This window comes from Oreochromis aureus, linkage group 16, assembly GCF_013358895.1.
Source record: "Oreochromis aureus strain Israel breed Guangdong linkage group 16, ZZ_aureus, whole genome shotgun sequence".
Lineage (NCBI taxonomy): Eukaryota > Metazoa > Chordata > Actinopteri > Cichliformes > Cichlidae > Oreochromis > Oreochromis aureus.
The window spans coordinates 21,452,178-21,475,761 of NC_052957.1; the positions used below are offsets into that span (position 1 = coordinate 21,452,178).

The 23,584-nt window shown below is 40.4% G+C and overlaps 3 protein-coding genes across 4 annotated transcripts; 2 read left to right on the plus strand and 1 right to left on the minus strand.

The window, feature by feature from the left end:
* Positions 1-644: 644 nt before the first annotated feature.
* On the plus strand, positions 645-6,542 carry dcun1d2a (DCN1, defective in cullin neddylation 1, domain containing 2a). Of its 2 annotated transcripts, none has more exons than XM_031734623.2 (7): positions 645-801; positions 2,387-2,603; positions 2,748-2,916; positions 3,238-3,368; positions 3,459-3,541; positions 5,001-5,097; positions 5,187-6,542. In XM_031734623.2, the coding sequence occupies exons 1-7, from the start codon at positions 799-801 to the stop codon at positions 5,264-5,266; spliced, it is 780 nt and encodes a 259-aa protein (XP_031590483.1). In that variant the 5' UTR covers positions 645-798; the 3' UTR covers positions 5,267-6,542. The 2 variants fall into 2 exon arrangements, with proteins under 2 accessions (XP_031590483.1, XP_031590484.1); XM_031734624.2 differs by lacking the exon at positions 645-801 and adding an exon at positions 830-1,430.
* Positions 6,543-6,664: 122 nt separating this feature from the next.
* Positions 6,665-12,254, plus strand: LOC116316182 (growth hormone-regulated TBC protein 1-A-like). The gene is made up of 8 exons (XM_031734691.2): positions 6,665-8,814; positions 9,332-9,477; positions 9,569-9,727; positions 9,818-9,942; positions 10,193-10,289; positions 10,884-11,056; positions 11,149-11,334; positions 11,616-12,254. Exons 1-8 carry the CDS (start codon positions 8,753-8,755, stop codon positions 11,715-11,717), a joined length of 1,050 nt encoding a protein of 349 aa, XP_031590551.2. The 5' UTR covers positions 6,665-8,752; the 3' UTR covers positions 11,718-12,254.
* Positions 12,255-14,118: 1,864 nt separating this feature from the next.
* On the minus strand, positions 14,119-22,272 carry lamp1b (lysosomal associated membrane protein 1b). Its single transcript, XM_031734525.2, has 7 exons — positions 22,173-22,272; positions 21,859-21,956; positions 20,145-20,323; positions 19,926-20,054; positions 19,738-19,804; positions 17,243-17,410; positions 14,119-17,158 (listed from the first exon to the last, which is right to left on the minus strand). Exons 2-7 carry the CDS (start codon positions 21,917-21,919, stop codon positions 17,019-17,021), a joined length of 744 nt encoding a protein of 247 aa, XP_031590385.2. The 5' UTR covers positions 21,920-21,956; positions 22,173-22,272; the 3' UTR covers positions 14,119-17,018.
* Positions 22,273-23,584: the final 1,312 nt, after the last annotated feature.

Below are 23,584 nucleotides of genomic sequence, written 5' to 3' on the forward strand. Positions count from 1 at the left end.
CATATTCATTAATGGTTACTATCAAAATAGGTCTTTTTCACAATAACCACTTTGACATCTCATACTACAATAAGCATGTAAGTGTTAAACTCAATTATAACCCTGTTATATTTAGTCTATCAGTCGTTCTAGTGAGCTGGCAAGCACAATAGACCCTTCTAAATGGAGCAGTGCCATGATGAATGTTATTACACCTGTGCTTACCCTACAATGACATTTCAGAATGGCTGCTCTGACTTTCTTTCTTTTTTTTTTTTTTTGAGGCTTTGGGGTCACCTATCAATCTTGGATGTCTACAACAGCTCCTTAATGTCGCTGTTTTAATGCAGTTTAAATAAATTTCTTCGGTCAGCTGTTCATATGTCTGCCACTAACAGATCAAGGCAGGTGTGATGTGCAGTGAAGGAGGATTACTGATGCTGTGTTTTACAGTGTGTATTGTTTTGTGGATGGTGTGTGAGGATGTTGGCAGTCAACAAGTGTGTGTCTGTGTGTGTAGCGGGTGAAGGGTGGGGTTGAGTTTTATTTTTAACAGTGCTGAATGCAGTTTTGAGGGAGTTTTCCTGTATGTGTATTACACTTGGTATAACAACGTATTTGAAAGTGTCGTTTTAACTCTCTTTGCGCGACAATTACGGGCACAAGCAATACTTGTAATCAAATAAGCGCAAATAATGCAAATATCAAGCGGAGCGTTTACCGCAGACCTCATCTTTTTTATGCAATCCGGCTACTTCCGCGCATGCGTATAATGAACGACAGTCGGACTACCAAACTGGTCAAACAGCGGGTGTAAAAATGGTAGGTAACCAAAATAAACACAAACCCGGGCACTGGATTTAATGCCAGTAAGGTTTGCTTACAAGACTATTGTCGTGGTATTAAAGTACATGATGTGTCGCGTTTTGGCAAGCGTGCAGTGGCCATTTACGCGTGTTCGTTGCTATTACAGGGAAGGTCAGTTGGATATTTTAAGAGCAGCTAGCATTAGCTACACGTCCCTTTTTGGCAGTCTGGTAACTTCGGCTGTGAGCAGGTCAGCCGCTGGACCTCAAAGACACACACACACAGGGTCGTTTGGGTTAAGTCCCGGCTTACGCGTAACCACAATGACAGTCTGTTCCCGTGATATTAACCCCATCGTTAATGTCAGAGAGAGAGGATCAGGCTAACTCAGCTAACGTTAGCCAGTGCAAGTTACTAGCTGGTGTTTGTGAAGACAATGCTAACCCAACGTTACCCTCCTGTAACAGCACAATAATCCGTGCTGCCAGAGCAGCAAGCCGTGACAGACACATGACTTCATACATCGTTATTGACTACATCAGTAATGGAGTTATTAGCAGCTCGCTGAACTCAGTTTGAGGACATGCTGATCTTCAGTGAGGTGTTCAGATGCTGCAGCTAGTTGGAGGACATGGCATAGCATGGTGATTTTTTTATTTATTTATTTATTCTTTGCAAAAATAGACAGAACTGTTTAAAAGCTTTTCTAACATTTGGATCAGAATATAGCATCACAAATATTAGGTAGATTTGTCCTCAAACGGTCCACAATCCCAAAGTTATTAATTTTATTTTCACAGTAGAAATTAGACATTGGAGCTGCTAAAATAACTTTTAGAAATTTTTTCTTTTAGATTTATGACTTTAATGATTGATTGCTGGTTCATTTCTGCTGGAGAGGAGATGGTAGTAGCACACTAGCACAAGTATCTCTGGAAAGGTTTGGTCTAAGATATGATAAAAACTTGTTATATGCTTGTTTATAATTCAGTGGTGGATTATTCTGAATGAACATTACTGATTTTAGCCAAGAGAAGTGCACACTGAGTAATTTCTTTTGTTCCGCTGTCCATAATTAATTAAAATCACATTATAAGTATTTACGTAATGAAAGTGCACTCTATATTTTTGTGTAAGGGGTATTTGTTGAGTATTTCTGGTAGGGGGGGCTTGTGTTTCACTCCAGACTTGTTGCACCTCTGGGTCCTTGTGATGGCATCCCATGTCCCTACTCATGTTACAAATATGACTGTAGTTATCTGAGGGGCCCTCCGAGGTACAGCATGTGCTTTGAGAATCCATAACAACCCCCTTTCAGAAAAACCCACCTTGTTTTTGGAGAGGACGTCATTACTACCAGCGCGTCTTGGCTCAAAATTTGTAGCGCGTTTGTCGGCGTGACTGACTAACCTTTTGAAATATGTGCCGGAGTATTCCTGAGTGTGTCCCAGTCTTTCTTCCTGTTGCCTGAATGCCTGTGGAGTTTTATGTTTCGCTGTGTGTTTTTGTCTGTGTATCGCTCTGCATTTGTGTGGTGCTGTCTGTACTGACTGGTTTGATTGCACCGGTGCCTGACAGCCCCTGTCCTGTACTTGTACAGCATAAGCTGAAGTCTTCGCAGAGGGACAAGGTACGGCAGTTCATGTCCTTCACACAGGCTGGGGAGAAAACGGCCGTGTACTGTCTCACACAGAATGACTGGAAACTAGAAGTTGCTACAGACAACTATTTTCAGAATCCAGAGCTTTACTGTAAGGAATCCATGAAAACCTCAGTAGACCGTAAGAAGCTGGAACAGCTCTACAATCGCTACAAAGGCAAGTAGGATCTTAAAATACAGTGTTTAAGGCTGTAATTTTAATTGTTTACAAGAACAGCGTAAAGATCCTTATTCCAGAAGAGTTACAGACACTGCTTGCTTGCAGAGTATTTCAAGTGAAACTGTGTTTTTGTCTTGATAGATCCCCAGGATGAGAATAAGATTGGTATTGATGGGATCCAGCAGTTTTGTGACGACCTCTCACTGGATCCAGCCAGCATCTCTGTGCTGGTTATTGCGTGGAAGTTTCGTGCCGCCACTCAGTGTGAGTTCACCAAGAAGGAGTTTATGGATGGAATGACCGAGCTGGGGTGAGTGTTGACATGAACGGCACGTGACACGCTCTGAAGTGGGACAAAAACACTCTTACTGAAGTATCTACACATGGCGGTTCTCTTAGTGTTGCTCCAGGGAGGGAAGGCTGTCTATTTATACATCCGCCCACAGCCTGGGTATACTGTGTCTTCGTGGAACGACTCAATGAAACAGTTGCAGTGTTTTGACTTTTGAGGCTCAGGTGTCCGAGTATTTTGAAATAGGCTTCCAGGCACTGAATGTTAGAACAGTTTTGTTTGTCCATGTGCTGTGATTTGTGTATGTGCTGCTTATATTTTCTTTTCTTTTTTTTCTAGGTGTGACAGCCCAGAAAAACTGAAGGCACTTTTGCCAAGATTAGAACAAGAACTAAAAGATAGTGGAAAGTTCAAGGACTTCTATCAATTCACCTTTAACTTTGCCAAAAATCCTGGCCAGAAGGGTCTCGGTATGTTCACGGATTGTGACCCAACAATAGATTTCTTGACTAATATTATAGATTCACAAACATCTGAACAAAGTTGTCTCATTTGTGTAGATTTGGAGATGGCCGTAGCCTACTGGAACCTGGTCCTTTCGGGACGATTTAAATTCCTCGATCTTTGGAATAGATTCCTTTTGGTGAGTCAAAGGAGTAAAACTGGGCACGATGGGCCCTGAATTTTTGCTTATTAAGAAATCGGTAATGTTGATTTTTATTGGCAGGTGCAGTGTTTGGATATTTGTGACATTATTTTAAAAAGAAGTGCTAATTATTTTTTATTTTTGTTTTTTTTTACACTGATGTAAGTGTACAGATTTTAAATGTGAGGAAGGAGCAGTGTTCTAAGAGCTGAGATACTACAACTGGTATTTTTAAGAGAAATAGGTCAGGTGATGTCCTCATTACACCTAAAAAGGTGTTCACTTTCCCCAAAAAAGTCACCAAGATTGTAATTTTTTTTAAAAACCTTTTTAGGTGGCATTTTATTTGCTCCAGAATAAAATGTGTGTTTTTGTTTTTTTTAATCAGTTAGCCAAACTTTAAGCCATTTTAATCCTCTAATTAAGGAGGAACCCATTCTAGAGGCCTGGGCCGTTATTCCGTTAGATACATACGTGATCGAAAAAACCAGTGGGCGAAACCAGATTGTTTCCACCATGATGTTTCCACCAACCCTGCACTTTCCAAGAATCTTAGTCCGAAGCAGGTGTAAAAGTCAAAATTCAGGCCATTTCTGCCGACACAGCACATTACTTTAAAGTACCAGTGGCGTAATGTTTGCGGCAAACAGACATTTAGATGACAGAGTTATTCATATAACATAAGCAGGCTGCTGCGAGGGGGTGATTGAGTGGTTTCAAGTTTGTAGGAGTTATCTTTTGGAACATACTGAGGAGCTGTACCATGACTTGCAGTTTTTTGTTTGGTTTTTTTGGACCGCAAGCCTGCAGCTGTCCGACAAAACTACACCCACTCTGGCAACGTAAACAGTTATATAATGCTAATAAAAATCTGCCTAGCTGTGATGGTTTGAAGGGATTTCTTTTCAAAGAAACATCTTTGTTTGGTCTTTCTACTTTTCTTTGCATCGTTTCATTAACAGAGGCTGTCTGAGTTGGTGCATGATTTATGGTGCTCGTTATTTCTTTCCTAGCCTTGTTATTGCTTGTTATAAAGTTGGACTTGGGGGCCGTCTGTGTGTTCTCGCGCTGCCTGCACAGCTCTTAATTTTCTTATTTCAGTGTCAGTATTAGCATTTTCTTTTACCTAGATCTTCCAAATTTACTCTAAAGCAGAACCGACAAATTAGGCGGACATCGGGAGAATGTTACAGATTTCATTTTTTTTTTATCGAGCATAGAGTTCAGTCTCAAGACTAGTTTTCAGAAAAACCCACTTAGGTGTTTGGACGAGGCTTAGCAAAGTACAGTTGTTGCAACCTGTCCCTGGTGTTTTGGTTGAAACAAAACTGTACTCTAGAATTCAGTCCATCATTTATTTACAGTTTGAAATTACCCCCAAAAATTATTATTAAAGATGGAAAACATGTGAAGCTGTTTCTGTACCTGTAAATTTACCAGGACTCTTTCATTTCAGGAACACCATAAACGATCTATCCCAAAGGACACATGGAACTTATTGTTGGACTTTGGCAACATGATAGCAGACGACATGTCAAACTATGATGAGGAAGGTGAGCCGGCACAATCGATAATACATGCTTCATATTTAGCTCTCGTCCATCACTGTGACGCTAACGATATTTCGGTGTTTCTCACCCAGGAGCTTGGCCAGTCCTTATAGATGATTTTGTGGAATTCGCTCGACCAATTGTAACAGGATCAAAACGCAAAACTCTCTAAATCTAATCCCGACTCTGGAAAACCAGAACATTGTTTCTTTTACAGTGACTTGATAGTTTTTTTTAAGACTTGTACAAAAGAGAAAAAAAGAGAAAATTGTAGACTTCAGAGTGAAAACCGAAGCACTTGAAACTGTCAGGAAACCACCTTTCAGGGAGCTGAGTATAAACTACGAGAACGACTGGCCACGTTTTCTGCCCTCTTGAGTCTGAGGCGTCATATGGACATTGCCAGATTCTCAGTATCCTGGATGCCCCTGTGCTCTGCTCCAGGAGGAGCACTACAGCCCCCATTGGTGGGCATAGACACAGCACTGAGAGGAGGTTCACTGGCTGCGTGTACTCTGAATGGACTGGAGAAGCTGTGTGTTTTAAGATTCTTCCTAGTCAGCTGTGTCTCGAAGCTCTGAGTGACTGTGCAAAGTTCCCATGTCTTATTGTCTTATTCTAACCTTGGGACAGAGTGCTCACTACACCAGCACCAACAGAACTGTTGCAGTTTTTACTGTACATACTGTATCTATTGGGACAGTTTACAAAGAGAGCTATATGAAGAATAATATAAATATGTTCAATTTATAAATACAAAAGATGATTGTTTTATGTACAGTAAATGCTAAGTTCTCTAACGGGATGCCTCAATATTGTGGATGATATGCTGTTGGTATAATTGTTAGGTGGCTCTGTTAAGTCATGGAATTGTGAGCTTCTCATCAAAAGCATGTTGAAACACATTTTACGTCACCCCTGGCTGGTTTCACCAATAAATTTTCACTAAAGTAAAGGCAGTACTTTAATTTAGATCATGGATATTGGGTTGTGTTGTCTGAATAATCTCAGTGGGGAGTGGGTCTTGAATCCTAAATGTCACATAGTCAACTCTTTTCGCCGTTTCTTTCAGGAACAATTTTGGTTTTTATCATTTCATCACTTTGATGCATTTTTTTTAATGCTTAAACAACTGTTTAGCAGCACTCGAGAGAAATTTTGAAATTAGGAAACGACTGACCTTTAGGATTGCATGGCACATATCTGTATGTTTAGGCAGTGCAAAGCCCTTAATACAGAAATCAGGACACTAAAGAGGGCGACAACAGGACGACAAAGTAAGCCTTAAGATTAAAAATCTGTCTGTTTGATATTTGTATTTCTGTTTAACCCCATCTGTTCAGTGTTCCTGAAGGTAGTGAAAAATAGAAAATATTGTTGATACATCGTGTAAGTAGCCTAATATTGTTCATTTACGAAAGATGAATAAAGCATGAGTTTTTCCATAATGATGCGTGTATTTAGCTCTTTTGCTGCTGATGAGAAATATGATGCTTAATATCACAGATACAAAAAACAACTGCTAAAGAGTACAAAAAAGCACAGTTACAGTGAAGGCAAGTCAACACTGAGGGGGGAAAATGTTTGGAAATACCAGAAAACTGCTTCTCATTTAATATTTTCAGTTTTTCTGGTAATTCTCTATAAACTCAAGAAATGGTTGTGTAGGTCAGCCGTTTTTCAGATACTCAGACCAGCCTGTCTGCCACATTCAAAGTCACTTAAATCACCTTTTTTCCCCATTCTTATGCTTGGTTTAAGCTTCATCAGGTCATCTTGATCTTGTGTACATAACTAAACGCACTGAGTTCCTGCCACGTGATTGGTTGATTAGATATTTCTGTTAACAAGCAGTTGAAGAGGTGTACCTAACAAAGTGGCCAGGTAGTGTACTTTTGTTCTCTTGTGTGGCATCATCTGCTTTGGGATCATATGCAACTCATGCACAACGCTGACTTCTAGAGGCAAGTCACATTTATGTTTGTAGGTTGAATTATTTAAGCTACCCTCATAGGTCAATCAAATCTGTTCAAGTATCATTAAAATACTCTTTCACCAGAAGTAATTCAACTCCAGCAAAGTTTCTTTTAGGGCTAAAATGGCTTAAGGGTTCATCTATTTATTTCCAGGGATTGTCTTTGTAAATAATTAGAAAGTAAAAGCTCTGTTAATAACTGCAGTACTCCTGAGTTTCTGACTAAAAATAAGTGAAATAGGAAGGTACAACAATGGTGTTGCAGAGGAGACAAATCCAGATTACTTTCAGAGTATGATTCCACAAAACAGGACATATGATTGTTATTTTTGTAGTCTGTTTGCAGTTAAAATAATTGTATTTAGTATATATTGTTAAGAGTACTCCGTGTGAGGTGCCACTATAGCTCAACTGGTTGTGCTGAGGGCTAGTGACCTGGGTTTGAGTCCACTTTGAGCCTTTCTCCGTCACTCTATGCACTGTACTACCCACCAAAGGGTGAGTGTGGTGTGTAGACCAAAATCTGTATATAAAAGATGGCTGTAACTCGCCATAAAAATCACCCACTGGTTTGTAAAGTCCTGTTTTGGGGCCTTGAGGATGAGCATTCTTGGTGTTTTGAAATCACAGGCGGTGAGTGACACTGCACGCTCATACTGTACCGACTAATGCAGCCACGCGCTAAAGTGTTCACTGTTTTATTTACCAGCTTTGAGTTTATTTGGGACTAGAGTGTACAAATGAGTCATTTTGTGTTAAAACTGAGACTTAAAAGTGTCAAATGAGAACATGAACCTACCAGTGTGCTTACTGAGGTCATAAAGGAAGAATGCAGGTTTAAGGCACTTCAACATTCCAGGTCATTTTTCAGACCTGGAGGCTACATCCATCTCCATCTTTTTTAGTCTTTTGTTTAAACTTTATTAAACTTTATAACACAGCACATGGCCATACAACACGAAAAATATGCCGAGTTAAAATTAACAGAATGGAAAGGGGGTACATAGGGGAGTATGGGATATGAATGAGTGTATTGCATGTGTTCATCTTATATATACAGTCTGTTGTTTCCACCAGCTCCAGGTGGAAATATCAGCTGTCTGTGTCTGTGAAAAATAATGTTGAAGTAAGGTGAGACTGAACCACAGTAATGCTGTCTGATAATTCAGTACTGCGGGCTACACGTTTCAAAACACGATGTATTCCAAATATAAAATATTGGCTAAGGCCACCTAACTTCTCCGTGTTAATAATATTTCTGCCCAAACAGATCACCTTTGAAACATTGATCAGCTGGAAATTTGGGTTTGACTCCAAATTCTTTTAAAGAAATACAGTTTTTACCTGCTGCAGGAAATTAATAAAATGTTGGAATTACAGCCAGCAGAGGACATAAGAGCAAACACTACAGTGTCTCTTCCTCCAACTGTTTTGTGTGCAAACAGAAGTACACGCCTGTTGCTGTTACCTGTGGGTTTCTTCATGCTAGCTCCTCCTCTCAGCAGTGGCTGCTGTAAGGTGAGCCATAGGAAACTCAGACCGCTTTGTTATTTACCTTGACAACAGCTGGTTCTTTTCCAGGGAATAAAAATGGAATAAGCTTCCTGCTCCCAGTTGTTTTTTCTTTTTCTTTTCTTTTCTTTTGCTTTCTTGGACTACTTTACCTTTAGCACATGAGACACAATGGATGGGGAAATGAAAGGAAATGCTATGCAGGCTCTGGCCGATTATGATGACAGTGACAGGTAAGCTTTGTTTGTTTCATTGAGTTTTAAAAAGTTCATTCTCTCGGTTCTTGCGTCTTTTTTTGTCTGTTTTGTTGTCGGCCTGTGTTATTTAGACAGCGTATTTGCCTGCAGCTTCCTCACTGGTAACCTTTTCTTGTTTTTACAACATCTTTCTTCCTCTTCAACTTTTTGTATTTCCACTTCACATTTCATCTTATAACGTGATTATAATACCATTAAAGTTTGTCACCTGTTGGCTTTTAAGGGACAGGAGCTTGTCAGAGTTTGAATTTTGCTCCTTGCTCCCCTTAGAAGTAATTTAATACTTAACTATTCATCCAGCTGGGGTATTTGATCACTCAGCTACAGAAACCCTACCCAGTGGAGGCAGTTTTAGAGTCTGCCATCACTGAATAGGAGAATGAAAGAAGGGAGGGGAGCAAGCAGGTCCACGGGCAATCCTGATTTCACAGCGTCTATGAGTGTTATGTATAGACCTTTACTGGTGGAGAACTGTGTGGATTTGTCCCAGCAGGATTGACGCCTACGGTTTTGAGAGACGTGGCGATATCGACTCCTACAAGGAGATGATGAATCAGTATGTAGATGTCCTCAACAGGAGGTCCATGAGATGGTCGAAGCTCCTTCAGGAGAAGCCTCATGTGGAGAAGAACTTCACAGGTACAAAAACAAAATAGACCTCCATGTTTTTGGGGGGGTTTCTTTAGCTCTCTGGTCATGTGATGGGTAATAATAAACCATGTTTTGGCAGTGAAGAGGTTTGTTCGTAAAGGTGTGCCTAATGAGCACCGTGCCAGGATCTGGATGGCGGCTAGTGGTGCCCAGGAACAGCTGGAGAGTAAGCCAGGTTATTACCAGTCTCTGCTGGGCATGGAGCATGACACCAAGCTGAAAGAAACCATTCACACAGGTGCACCAAAACTGTCGCAGCATACAGCATGCTCTTTCAATGCTTAAATTATGTCCCAATAATTCACTCGCTCTCTCTGCTTTTTAAAAGATATGCACAGGACCTTTCCTGACAACATCCTGTTCAAGAGCAAAGCAGAGCCAGGCATGCAGAAGGCTCTGTTCAATGTCCTGCTGGCCTACGGACACCATAATCCTACAGTGGGCTACTGTCAGGTGAAGAAAATGCTGTCAGCGACAACATCTGACTCTCCCTCTATTTAAGATCATGTCTGTTTACCTAAAGATCAGGGCTGGCTACTTCCTTATTTAACCAACTATATGTGTAGGATTTTCTCCTTAACCTTCATCTGTTAGCTCTTATGTCGGTCAGTGCACTTATTCAATGTAAAACCTGGCATACTGTATGCACACACAGCAGGAGTTCTTATTCTAAGCGATCCACAGCATGCAATGTCGTTTTTAGGGCATGAACTTCATTGCAGGCTACCTCATAATCATCACGAAAGACGAAGAGAAATCCTTCTGGCTTATGGATGCACTGGTGGGCAGGATACTCCCAGGTAAGGTGACAGTTAACGTCGGCTTCCTTTCAGAGCTCTTTTTTTGTTTTTGTTTACCCCACAGCAAACATCCCCTACCCCGCACTGTTGCTCCATAGGTTAAACCTGTTCCACTTTAGAGATGCAGGGTTTTCATTGTGCATGTCAAGGGCCAGCAGCAGCCTCAGCTAACATTTTGCAACCACAACAAAGGAAACGTACAGCAAAATGTCAAAGCAGCAGAGAATGAGACCAAAGATGCGCTTCTCTTCCGTTTTACCTCTTTTTCTTTTAGCGCCTTCCTTAAATGACACTCGGTCTATAAAAATTTGAGATCTTCTTTTATAAAACAATGCACAACATGTTATGCGTGTATACCAAAGTGTACACAATGAACTACCCATTTTACAATGACATTTGTGTTATGTGAAGGGGAAAAGTGAAAAGCACTGAAATTATAAAGGACCGAAATGTTCAGATAGATCATATACAGACCATCATTCCTTATTTCTGTTCAGTTTATTAAACAGCAAACTAGCTGTGAACATGTGAATCTGGTTTTCGGAGGTACTGGGGATAAAAAGAAAAGGAGGAATTCATCTGAATGTGTTGCAGACTACTACACCCCGGCCATGTTGGGTCTGAAGACTGACCAGGAGGTCCTTGGTGAGCTGGTTAAGGTCAAAGCTCCTGCGGTCGGACAGCTCATGGCCCAGTACCCCGGCATATGGACGCTGGTGGTGTCTCGCTGGTTTATCTGCCTCTACATTGATGTACTCCCTATTGAGGTGAGGCAAAAGCTGCGCTTTGGTGAAGGGGTCAAACTAGAAGCTTGTGGCGATCATCTAACTGACACCCTGCTTCCATCCTATTCCCACAGACTGTTCTGCGGGTCTGGGATTGTCTTTTCTACGAGGGATCCAAAGTACTTTTCCGCGTGGCTCTTACTCTCATCCTTCACCACCAGGCAGAGATCCTGAGAGCGCGCTCTTTGCCTGACGTGTGCGAATGCTTCAAACAGATCACTTCTGGGGCTTTCACTCTGGACTGCCACACCTTTATGCAGGTGAGATGGCCAAATACAATAACAGTGAGGAAGGGGCCAGAGAAAAATGTCACTACTTATGGTCATAAATCACCTTTTTTAAAGAATACTTCCCAAAAAAGAAAAACAATTCATGGGGAAGTGCAACATTTCAGCTATTCTAACTTCACCAGTCCATGAGACTGTGCAGAAGATAATCTGTTAAAAGTACTTACACAGTTTTAATTGTAGTTTTTAATTTTGATTTCGAGTAGAAAAAAGGTCTGTGTAAGCCTAAGCACTCCGTAAATGTTCCTTTGCAGAAGATCTTTACGGAACCTAAGAGCCTGTCGATGTCGACTATTGATAAACTGAGAGAGAAATGCAGACAACAAATTCTCAAGGAGGAATCAGGACACCCATGAGGTTCAGGACGCACTTTCCCCTTATACTGGATGTAATAAAACAAAGGCTCAGGCAGCGTAAGTAACACTGTACAGTCAGGAACTTATGAAACATGACTACAGGAACTGTATGAAACATACATGTTGGTGACTCTTCTGGTTACTTCTGTGATTTATACTTTGTTACACTCTAATCTGGCAGACTGGGTATCTAAATATGAAGGCTTATGCTTTTGAGCCTTTTCTTTTGATTTTGACTCCAATCTTTCACCTACTATATTTGCTGCTATATATACAGAAGTACATTAAGATCATAACACGACACCAAACAGCATTTACATGTGTATTTTTAAGAACACTTTTGCTTTGGTGATTATGGACGGATCACTTATTTTTACTGTGAATACTTTTAGTTTTGTCTCTTGCCTTTAGGACTGCTGTTTACAAGAGAACGTAAAGCTGAAGGGTCACGCTTTTAATGTGGTGGTTTCTGTCCAAATTTATGGAGCTCAGTCTCATTTTTCACTTTTTGTTGTAAAATAAAACCCATTAACTTACCTCATCTGCTTCCTGACTTTGCTAAATGCCTCTGCTAATTGTTAGCATCAGTATTATTTGTGTGTTTCAATCATGAATTCAGGCACAGTCTACAAAGCTATTAAAGTTCTATGCTCACCAGCCACTTTAGTAAGTACTCCTTGCAATGAGTGGGATTTCATGGTACAGAAAAGCCATGGAAAGATTTTGGTCCATATTGAATGATAGCACAAAACAGTTGCTGCAGATTTTTCAGCAGCAACTGTCCGATTTGTGAATCTCGTGTTCCACCACAGCCATTGAACCACTGAGAGAAGTAAGGATGGATAAATGTTTTCTTGTTGTTTAGGTCAAACTGATCCTACCATCTGACTGTTACAGCAGAAACATTTTTCCAGTCTTCTAATGTTCAACTCCAGTGACCACATGTAATTATAACCTGTTGCGTTTTTTTTTAGCTGGCAGGAGTGGCACTTGGTGTGATCTTGTGCTGCATGAACATGCTGTGTGTTAAGGGATGCTCTTCTGAATACACTGTTTCTAAAAAAAAAGAGAGGTTATTTGTGTTACTGTTGCCTTCCTGCCAGCTTGAAGCAGTCTGGGCATTCTACCAAGGGACTACAACACATTCAGAGTTACTCTTATCACTGTTCTTCCCCATTCTGATGCTCAGTTTGAACTTCAGCAGGTCATCTCGACCATGTCTGCATGCCTGAATGAGAGCTGCTGCCACACAATTCGCTGTTAGATATTTCCATTAACGAGCAGTTAAATGAGTTTATCTAATTAAGTGGCCAGTGAGTGCAAGTCTACAACTGCTGTGTCGGACAAATTACCTCAGTGATACAGATAATGTTGTTCATTTTAGCTCAGAGTGCTTGGTTTCTGTTATAAATAGATAATCAGTTACTCTAACTGGAAACTGGGATCTGCATTCTTTTACTAAATACGATAGATCTGAAATCTGCAGAGGCGTACACTGACCCTGTTCTAGGCCATAATAGTCTGTACCCTATCATAAAGTACATTAAGTAAATATTCAAATGCAAAATGAATGCAGATAATAATACAGATAAACAACTTTTCAAATTAAAATGCAAACTATAGAATAGCTGATGTTTGTAAACCCAAATCCCCAACAGCTCTGGGTAAGACTGTGAGACGGTGGCTCTGCTATATAAAACCAGTTTCCAAACAAGTTGGGGCGCTACGTAAATAAAAACCGAACGCAAATGATCTGAACACTATAATTTATCAAAAATATTAGAAAGACATCAAATGTGACACTGGTGGATTTTACACCATTACTTTTATTTACATGGCACACCCACCTTTACTGGACACAGGGTTGTAAAAGTACCTCTTTGTAACTGTTTTACATTTCCTCATGTTCACATTGCATCACATAACCTGGCTTTGTATCCCTTTTTCAGTCATTTTGTGCCTTATAGGATGCGTTGTATCCTCCATGACCGCACCCTGCAGATCCAGTCTCTGCATGGACTGATGCAAATTTGCTGTTTCCTGGTGACATTTACATTATTTAGTCAACATGTGCGTTGCAACAGGCTCCCTGTTGCTCGGGGACTGCTTTGACAGTCAAACACTATGTTCATTTAACTTCCCTTAACCTCCCACTCTTTACTCACAGGAATGAACTTGGCTATTTACTTTGTTCTTTTAACTTTATTCAAATGTCAAAACTGTGGTTAAAACACAGTAAATAGGTTTTGTATTCTCTGAAAAATGATATTGGAATTTAGTCTTTGATGGTATTCAATACCTTCCTTGTCAAATAATGAACGTCCGCTTCTAAGGAGCCCAAACAAACAGGGAACAGGTTTGTCTGCTAACAAACAGCATGAAGGCAAAACAAAGAGTCGGATGGCCTCATTCATCACTTTTATTGACCTCTCCTTAAAAAAAATGTTCAGACAAATCTAATAAAACTTTATTAAATAACTACATGAGTATTAACATGAGGGATGGAAAAAACCACAAAAACACAAATTATCTGTGCTTTTTCCTACTACATAGAACAATGCATTTTTATGGTAGTAACAGTACACGAAGGCTACGGGAGACACAAACATGTCTCGGTTATGGCAGCACAGTGTAGGTGAGTGAGCGAGTTCCTGTGTGATATTAGCATTACTTGAATCCCATCCATGTTACAGCTGGGAAGGCACTGATGAACACTGACCAGAGCATTTTGGCCTTTTTAATAATGACACGGGGCTGTTTCTCAGGACTTCAGTTAAACTGCTTTTCTTTCAGGAACCAACATCCCAAGCAAAACAAAACCATCTCTGTAGGAATTTTGTTGGAAGTTCCTACAGAGATGTTTAGGCTTTGGGCTTCATTTAGACCAACAATGCTATTAGATCCTGTTTTGGTTGTGTTGTAACAGCAGAATTTATAGGAGTGACTATCAGCCTTGTGGGAAATAAACTCTTTCTTTATCTACACAGTGAATATACACCAGTCAGCCACAACTTTAAAACCAGATGTCTAAAATGGCACGTCCCCCTTGTGCCACCAAAATAGAGTCACTGGCACTGACGCTGAGTAAATCATCTGTGAAGCGAGAGATCGCTGATTCAATCTCTGGGCAATCCTCAGGCCAAATGCTGAACCCTGAGTTTCTCAGACTGGGAGTGTGTGTTAGGTTAGATTAAAAAGTGCTTAGTCATAGAAAAAAAGCACTTTCTATGAATGTGTGTGAATGGCTCAATGAGGTTTGTAGTAGGAAGCACTTTGAGTGCTCAAATTCAGTGGCAAAGAACTATATAAGTATCAGATCATTTACCGCTGGGGCACTGACACATGTGCATTTCTGGCACATCTGTTTGGGCTCTGGGGAGCTTGAGGGCCAGGTCAACACCTTTGGCACTTTGTCATGTTCCTCAAGCCATTCGTGAAATGTTTCTAGAGTGTAGTGTGGTGGATTGTTCTGCAGGGAGATGCAGATGCTATCCTGGTTTGTGCTGAATTTCCAGTAAGGTTTATGCTGCAGATTAAAGTAACATCGACACAAATTGTCTTGACTTCAGTTGAAGGCAGCTGGATTTTCTTTTTTTTAGCTCTAAGGGTTCCTTTTTTTAGATCTAGGGAGTTCCTAGTACCTGATCAGAAGTCACCTATGACTCTCCACCAGCTTTTAGAAATAAAGAAGCTTCAAAGTCCCTGCAAAAGAAGTCCAGTTGCCTTTAACTCAAGCTACAGAGACTTCCACATGACTTGTAGTGCCAAACCCTTCCCGGCAGAACACTGCACTGAAATTAAATAAACATCACGGTTCACTTCAGCTGCCAGTGGTTTTGATGTTGTGGCTGGTCAGTGCAAAGCTACAGCCAAAGACTGTATGTTGGTTAAGAACGGAAGCAAGAGGAGAAGGTAGGTCAGTGTTTTAATGCTCCCCCTGTTGAACAGCAGTGCGTGCCGGAAATGATGTCACAACTATTGGCCCCTGCCGCCGTTTTGGTGTCGGTGCACATTGCGCCACGACCGCTGCAGATGAGTTGAAGACACAACTGTACGATCGTGTTAGTATGTACCGCCATTTTATTGATATTAAACTACAGCAGCTCAAAGATTTACAGATATATGCAGGGAGATGTTGCAAAAGTTTAAAAGTGGTGACCTCGTGCAAAAAACTTTCCGCAAAGTCCTTGCTTTCGGTTTTGACGTCTTCTCTTCCAATATCAGTGCTTATGTCGCGGTATTGTGAGTGGTGACAGTTGCCATTCAGGAAAATACTGCAAAGGTTACCTACGCCTTAACGGCCACAACACATGAGGTGACCAACTCATTCTATGTAAAAATAATACACAGGTATTTTACAGTGGGAGTACGAGCCTGGCCAGGCATATTCACTAATTTCACACTCAATAAAGTTCAGAGTGTGTACAAAGTTAATGGTTGACTTACAGAGTTTTAAGGGTTTCCATTTCCAATTTTAATGCCACGTTAAGTCTTCTGGCTGTAGCTTTAAATTTAGTAAATATAAATGTGTCTCATAACTCTGAAAGCAAGCAAATGAGTCCATTTCCACAAGCTGAATGAAACTAAAATTGACTCACAACAGAAAATATGCTGTGTGTCCAAAAGAGGGAGTGAAAAGCTTTGAAACACTAACCCTGCTTAAAAAAAAGAAAGTTAATTCTAAAATGCATCTTAGAGCTACAAGAGGACTCCTCACACATCCTTTTTAGGATTAGGTTATTGTGTTTCTAAATATGTTCTTTCAAACGTGCATACAGCTTGCAGGTAAATAATCAGTTCAGCTCTCAACTGTCCGACGTAGTTTAAGTATAACTGGCAGAAATATTCCCTTTATAACAGCAAACCTCATTTTATGCTGGACCAATAAAAATGGTCATCCCGTAACAAACAAACCCCCCCTTCTAAATCCCCAAATCCCTCAAAATTCCTTTCACAGAAATCATAAATAGCAACCCGAGGACTATAATTGACCCTCTGCAAACATGCACCCCTCCTTTACATAGTACCAGTGAGAAGTTGGCCTCATTTCATTACTATCTTCTAAATAATTCCCTTTTTTAAGAAAGAGCGGGTCAGTTCAGAAAGCACATATGAACCTCGACATGGTGATAATTATTAGTGTTACTTATGAAGGCAAAGAACAGCACACACACACAGAGGCAGGGAGAGAAACATGGAGGGGAAGAGGGGCGAGCTTTAAGTCTCGTAAGACAGTGGTTAATTTTCAGGTAGGGTAGGGCCGCGTTCAGGCCTCTGACGACATGTGAGTAAGGAGTGACCTCAGATGCTCTGGTAGCCAGCGTGGCTCCTCTTCCTCCCAATGAGGTAGGCCAAAAGTACGATGACAACGAGCCCCGCTAAAGCTGCTCCGACTACGATGGGGATCAACATGTCATCTTCATCCAGCTGGCATTCCTCAGCTGATAGACAGAAAAGGACACGTGAGAAAGGACAAGGAGGAGATGATACGTTTTGATCACACTCTACTAGGCAAAAGTGTTTACCTGCTCCAAACTGATCTCCTTTAACTGCGAAAGGCTGCACCTGCAACTGGAAGGTGTTGATGGACAAATTCTGGGCCACGTTTAGAGTCTGCTCGTCACGGCAGAAGTACGAGTACCCCACGGTTCCCCGCAGGTAGTCCAGACTGCTGTTATGGACTGAAACGGGCTCTAAAGCAGAAAACAGAATGGACACGAGAAGTGTATCAAGTGCGAAAACAGATTCATGTGAAGAAGAAAAAAAATGATTATGAGAGAGAAAATTAAATGAACTACATGTTAATAAAGTTCAGATTCTGTGTGTTTGTTGATCGGTTATCTTCTGGTAAGTGGAATTTAAATCAATAAAGTGTGTCTTAAAGTTTGAGGTAAGCCCACAATGCTTAAACCTGCCCGCATTTTCTGCATGACCTGCAAATGTGTCAGTGCACGGAAACACTACAGTTTCAGTTTCACTGTGACTTTAACACAAAGTTAAGGACTTAATTTTGCATACCGCTTTCTCCCACCTTCACCATAATTACTACAAAACTACAACCTGTAGTCTGTTTTAATGTATGTGACCTCAGTAAACAATGAATTAAGAGACACCACAGCAGAACAACATTCTCGCTAATCTGAGTGATGAAAGCTGCTCTAAATTAACTGAAGAGAGCCAGTTTACAGCTCCATATTTTTATTTGTGGACTCTAAAGTAGCTTTCCGTGACTCACATTTCAAAATCATTCTTAGTTATTTTATACTATGCCTTGGAGCTTCCCTTAAATTCATCATCTGTCTGAAACAAGGCATTTTGGCCTTTTCCGCTTTAGGGCCTCTCATCTGACCGGCTGCACCTCATAAACAAGAGGTCTGCACAGCAGATGGGGGAAGCTGTGTGCTTAATTTAAGGATATGCACATTTCGTGGCATCATCCAGAGCTGAGGGTTGAAAAAAAACAACTGTCTCAAAATGACCTTTTTGATCAGTCTGAAGCCTGAGGGTTTCATTAACAAGGATTACTCACACATACTTTGACCTCTTTATCTGAAACTTTTAAAATAATATGAGCATCTATCATAGTAACAGCACAGATGTGCTTTGGTCATGGAAAATGGACACCCCTCCCTGAGCCTGGCTCTCCTGGAGTTTTTCATTCCCACTGTCGCCAAGTGCTTGCTCATAAGGAGTCATCTGATTGTTGGGGTTTCCTCATGAATACTGTAGGGTCTTCATCTTGCAGTATAAAGCACCTTGACAGTGCAGGTGACTGAGGTGACCACTGTTGTAATTTGGTGCTATATATATAAAACTGAACTAAATTACAACTGAATCAAATTGAATCCCCTTGAAGTGTGACAGACTTCAAGTGGTACAGATTGATGATGAAAAACAATTCAACTGTCAACTGCATGACCAATATCATAACATCTTTCTAATAACAACAGGACTCAGTGTGCTTGTAAAAAACAATATTTATAAACTGCTTTTGAAACACAATTGTGCTCCATTGTTGTACTGGGAAATGTGCAGCGTGCAGCTCAGGAGCAAAGAAATCCGGCTAATTTGTTTAATCTGAACAAACACCAAACAAACGTGAACTCTGACCGCTGTGTGCTGTGACAACTGCCTGCGTCACCAAAAGAAACAAGGTGTCCAGCCGGTATCCAGGAGATAAGGAAAAACTTGCTATCTGTGTCTGAATTCACTGAATTAGTTCACACATTTACCTGCTCCAAACTGATCCAAACACATCCAAGCTGATGCTACAGAAAGAAAACTCTTTCATAGAAATGGATTCCCATCCAAGCACACACACTGAGTGTGTATTTTAAAACTTGAGCAGTTTGGTGTAGGTCAGCAATACAAGAAAACAGCTCTGATTTGTTTTGCCTTGGTGCAAATAACTCAACAGATCTAAGAAAATGCTTGATGTAATGATGAAAAGAGGTACAGAAAACACACTGACATTTGAACCTTTTAAACCCCGCCTATATTGCTATGTCCACTGCACTTCCCTCAAACCAAAGAGCAAGTGCAATGAACGTTGTGTCCATTTTGAAAGCACCTTTACACCATGATGCGGCTTGGTCTGACATCAATGCAAATGCATTTTCAATGCCTTTTAGTTGGCTTCAGATCCGATCACAATATTACTGATTAGACAAGGACCTGAGCAACACGTGACCACCTTCTCAGCATGCACTCACACCTAGTTTGTAATCATTTTAAATTATTCAAAATTTAAAAAAGAACTATATATGTATACTATATATATACTGTATATCACACATAGAAACAACTACACTACATATGTTAAAAATAATTTCACACTGTATAACTTAATATTGAATAACTTAAGGGCAGAGTAGGCACATGGCACTTCTGTCAACAAAAAGATAAAAGTCAACAGACACCTGGACTACAGTGAAGAGCAGGTCACACAATAGGTTGGACGCATCTTCATTAATCAGATACAGACTGCCTGGATACAACCTAAGAAGTCGAGGAGCCTCACCTTTCATTTCCGGCCAAGCCGCTGACACGGTCACTTCACTTAAGTGGTACTTGTTGGATGTGGAGTTCTAGTGGAAAAAACAAAAGCACAGCCAAGTGAGCGCCACTGCATTAGAGCAGGTTAACTTCAAGCTCCAGCTGCCATCTAGTGGCTTCTTTAGGAAGTACATGATGAAAACAGAAACTCACCATAGTGAAGACAAAGGTGAGGTTGGTTTTAACAGCATCCACTGTGAGGTTCAGGGAGGCGATGTCAGAATCACATAATCCAGAGTGCTTTGTCAAATTGGGCTGTAGGTTCATCACATCCTGGACAACCTGTAAAGAAAATCAGGAAACGTTATTTGTCCACATACATTTAACCTGTGGCATTCGCCTATCAGTTATGTGCAGGTTTTATTTCGGCACCTTTTTCTGGGAGGTGGAGTTGTATGAGATGTTGAGCTGGAGGCCCATGTATGCCATTAAACAGATGGTGCCGTTGTGATTCGTGACGTTGTAGTATCCTCTTTCAGGTCTTCCGGGTTCTTTGTGTGGCGCGGGAGTGGGCGGGGCAACAGTAGCAAAGCCCTGGTGCAGGACAGTCGCTGCAAAACATAATGGTTTACAAGTCAAAGACTACAAAGTTTCAAAATGTCCGAAACTAAAAAAAGATATGAGATAAACATTGATATTAATAGTATGCAGTACATAAAAAGGGCCCACAGTCAATTATCACCTTTTGCCATTACTTGAATCAATTCTGGTGACATTGAATAAAACTTTTTTGTTTTTAAGTGTTCCATATAGCCTAAGCGTTCCAAAAAGCCTCTATGTATCAACACATGGCTACATGTTTAGGACTACAAAAATGACTTTTTTTTCTCAATTATTCACCGAATCAGATGGTTTACAAATGAAAAGGTAGGAGTTTGACCCATCAATGAGCTGATTAAAAAAAGGAAAGAAGTAGCCTCCCACATCAAAAGATTATCCTAGCAACTTCAAATCTGAGACAGAAAATTAAAAAGGAGTGGAGTGGGAAGTAAAAAGGGCTTGAGCTCAGTTATTTTCTCCTCAAATTAATGTGCAGGTTATGTTGAATATTGATTTTCTTGTTCTATCCAACCAACAGGCAAAACTCTGAAACAACATGAGTGCAGTGGTTGATTCGGCTTTTAAAATATATTATTAAACTAGTACGTGTGATTTAAAAAAAACTATCCAAAATTAAAGTCTTGAGACTTTAAGAGTGTCTTCTGTTTATGGTGTATGGCTTTATTTTAACTTCACTGTGCATCATTTGCCTTTTCAGTCATTTTTCCTCATTCATCTGCCAAGCTTGGAAAGTTTCTTTGTGTTCACTGTAAACTATGACTATCAGTTCCTAAAGAACTGGTTTGGGTTCAAATGCGCTGTATACAAGTATCAAGTTGGAAATTCCAGCCTACTGGTTTGGCCGGCACACAGAACAGAGTACTGAGGGAAGGTACTTTCATCTGCTCCCTCAAGGGGGGGGATACAGCAAATTCAGCACATGTTCAGTTTAAAGAGAAACTTAAGCACTGAACCCAAGTTTTATGTGTATGTAATTACTAGCATATGTGTGTGTGTGTGTGTGTACATACACATATTATAAAACCTCAAAATTATTTACTGTACCTTTAAATCGCCACTAAAGAAGACCTCAAAAAACTGACAACATTGTCAAACTTGAATGTGAAGCCTCATAGTATATCTAAACACTCCCTTACATACAATAACTGATCACCCATAACCATTAATCTTCACACCTAATTTGGATTAAGCTTTTTTTAAGGCACAAATGCTATATGTATGTGCCATAGATTTCCATGCTACTAGACAAAGGACATGTAATAAGGAAGAAAACACCCAACGACGCTTCAGCACATTGTTGTCATCTATTTTCACAGTATAAAGCGGCACTCGAGTTCGTTTAAGTGTTTAAAACGCTGATTTTACCACAGCAAGACTTTAATTATTTAGTTAAACCAATAAGTTTAAAACCATTAGCCTGTAGCGTTAGCAGCGTTGGTGTAAACGTTGGAGTCCTGCTAATTTCAGATCTTCGGACTTAGTAATCTTGTTGCTAATGTGAAATAAACCGAAACAAAATACTCACCGAAAATGAGGAGCGGCGTTACTCCCACAAACCATGACTGGACACGACAGATTTGCACCATGTTTCTGTTGGTTTCCTCGGGATGGCTCAGCAGTTGTCTGCGCGAAATCACAGCAGCACAACAACAAACAGGACGCAGGGAGTTAGCTAATGTTAGCAGTCGCTGGGCTAGCTCGGCTAATGTTAGCGTCACAATAACGGCAAGAAAACAAACGAAAGTCTCGCGAGCTTATCTGGAGCAATGACAAAGCGCTTCTCTTGAAAACAAAACCCTCAACGCATTCTAGCTACGCAATTCCAACTTGCTTCTTTACCCGCTAGCTGTGCGGTTAACTGCACTCGCCTTCAACACTTAACAAAAACACTGGCACGATCATGTGACACGAGTGTTAAGAAACACCCAGAAAGTCACGTGTTTTCTAATGCAGCCCCACACAAGCTTCTCGAACAGAAGACTTAAGGTTCGAAACATATTTTTCACATCTGTGTAACAGATACCTCTTTGTTTGAGGTAGCGTAACTATAATAAAATATACTTTTAAAGCAACCATTCCGTGTTTAAAATTCTACTTTGGTGCAGAAGGAGAACATCATCATCCTGAAGCATTTAAAAAAAAATAGTCAAGTTAGTTTATTTATACACAGTGCTGTGAAAAAGTATTTGCCCCTTTCCTGATTCCTAGGTTTTTTTTTAAGTTAATTAGTTATTTACGTAGTTATTTTTCAAACATGTTTCAAATCATCAAACTAATTTTGATATTAGACAAAGAAAGATAAATACAAAAGCATTTTTACACGATGATTTCATTTATTTAGGGAAAGGAGCTATCCAAACCTACCCAGCATATATGAAAAAGCAATTCACCCAACCCTTGTTAAAACATGATTTAAATGTGATTGCTGACTTTTTTTTGGGAAAGCAATGTTCCATTTCATCTAATCTCACCCAAGCCTCGTTGCTGCCAGACCTGCTGCAGAACCTGTTTGACAAAATGAAGTAGATTAATAGATGTCAAAAAGCAATGCACACAAGAACATAAAGAAACAGCTCAGAAACAAGTCCCTGACACCTATCTGTCTGGAAAGGGTCACAAAGCTATTTAGGTTTTTGGACTGCAGTGAATCATGGTGTGAGAGCTGTTATCAACAAATGGAGAAAACTTGGAACAGTGGTGAACCCTGCCAGGAGTGACTGGTCTACTAAAATTACTTCAAGACCACATTGGTGACTCATCTAGGAGGTCACAAAAAGCTCAGAATAACAACTTAAGAACTGTAGGCCTCACATGTCTCAGTTACTGTCAGAGTTCATGATTCAACAATAAGAAAAAGCCTGGGTAAAATGGCATTGGGAGTGATCCATGGTTAAAACCACCTCTGACCAAAAAGAGCATAAAGGCTCCTCTCACGGTTGCCAAAAAACATGTTTATGACTTTTGGGAAAACATTTTGGAGACTGACAAGATCCCGCCAACAGTCAAACATGGTGGTGGTAGTATGATGCTCAGGGGCTGCTTTGCTACTTCAGGATGACTTGCTGTAATTGATGGAACCATGAATTCTGCCCTCTACCAGAAAATCCTGAAGGAGAACATCCAGCCATGAGTTTGTGCCCTGAAGCTCAATTGCACTTGGGTTACACAACAGGCCTATGATCCAAAACACCAGCAAGTCCATCTCTGAATAGCTCAACTTCTTAAAACATTTTTAGGCAGCAAGTGTAGCT

Coding starts and splice junctions, on each gene's coding strand:
- dcun1d2a (XM_031734623.2), top strand. Junction 3,369..3,458: donor TCCTGGCCAGAAGGGTCTCG/GTATGTTCACGG, acceptor TCATTTGTGTAG/ATTTGGAGATGGCCGTAGCC. Junction 5,098..5,186: donor GTCAAACTATGATGAGGAAG/GTGAGCCGGCAC, acceptor TTTCTCACCCAG/GAGCTTGGCCAGTCCTTATA.
- lamp1b (XM_031734525.2), bottom strand. CDS start 21,919: ATGGTGCAAATCTGTCGTGTCCAGTCATGGTTTGTGGGAGTAACGCCG. Junction 20,055..20,144: donor ACTCCACCTCCCAGAAAAAG/GTGCCGAAATAA, acceptor TTTTCTTTACAG/GTTGTCCAGGATGTGATGAA. Junction 17,411..19,737: donor GGCTTGGCCGGAAATGAAAG/GTGAGGCTCCTC, acceptor TTTCTGCTTTAG/AGCCCGTTTCAGTCCATAAC.
- LOC116316182 (XM_031734691.2), top strand. CDS start 8,753: ATGGATGGGGAAATGAAAGGAAATGCTATGCAGGCTCTGGCCGATTAT. Junction 9,728..9,817: donor GAAAGAAACCATTCACACAG/GTGCACCAAAAC, acceptor GCTTTTTAAAAG/ATATGCACAGGACCTTTCCT. Junction 11,057..11,148: donor TTGATGTACTCCCTATTGAG/GTGAGGCAAAAG, acceptor CTATTCCCACAG/ACTGTTCTGCGGGTCTGGGA.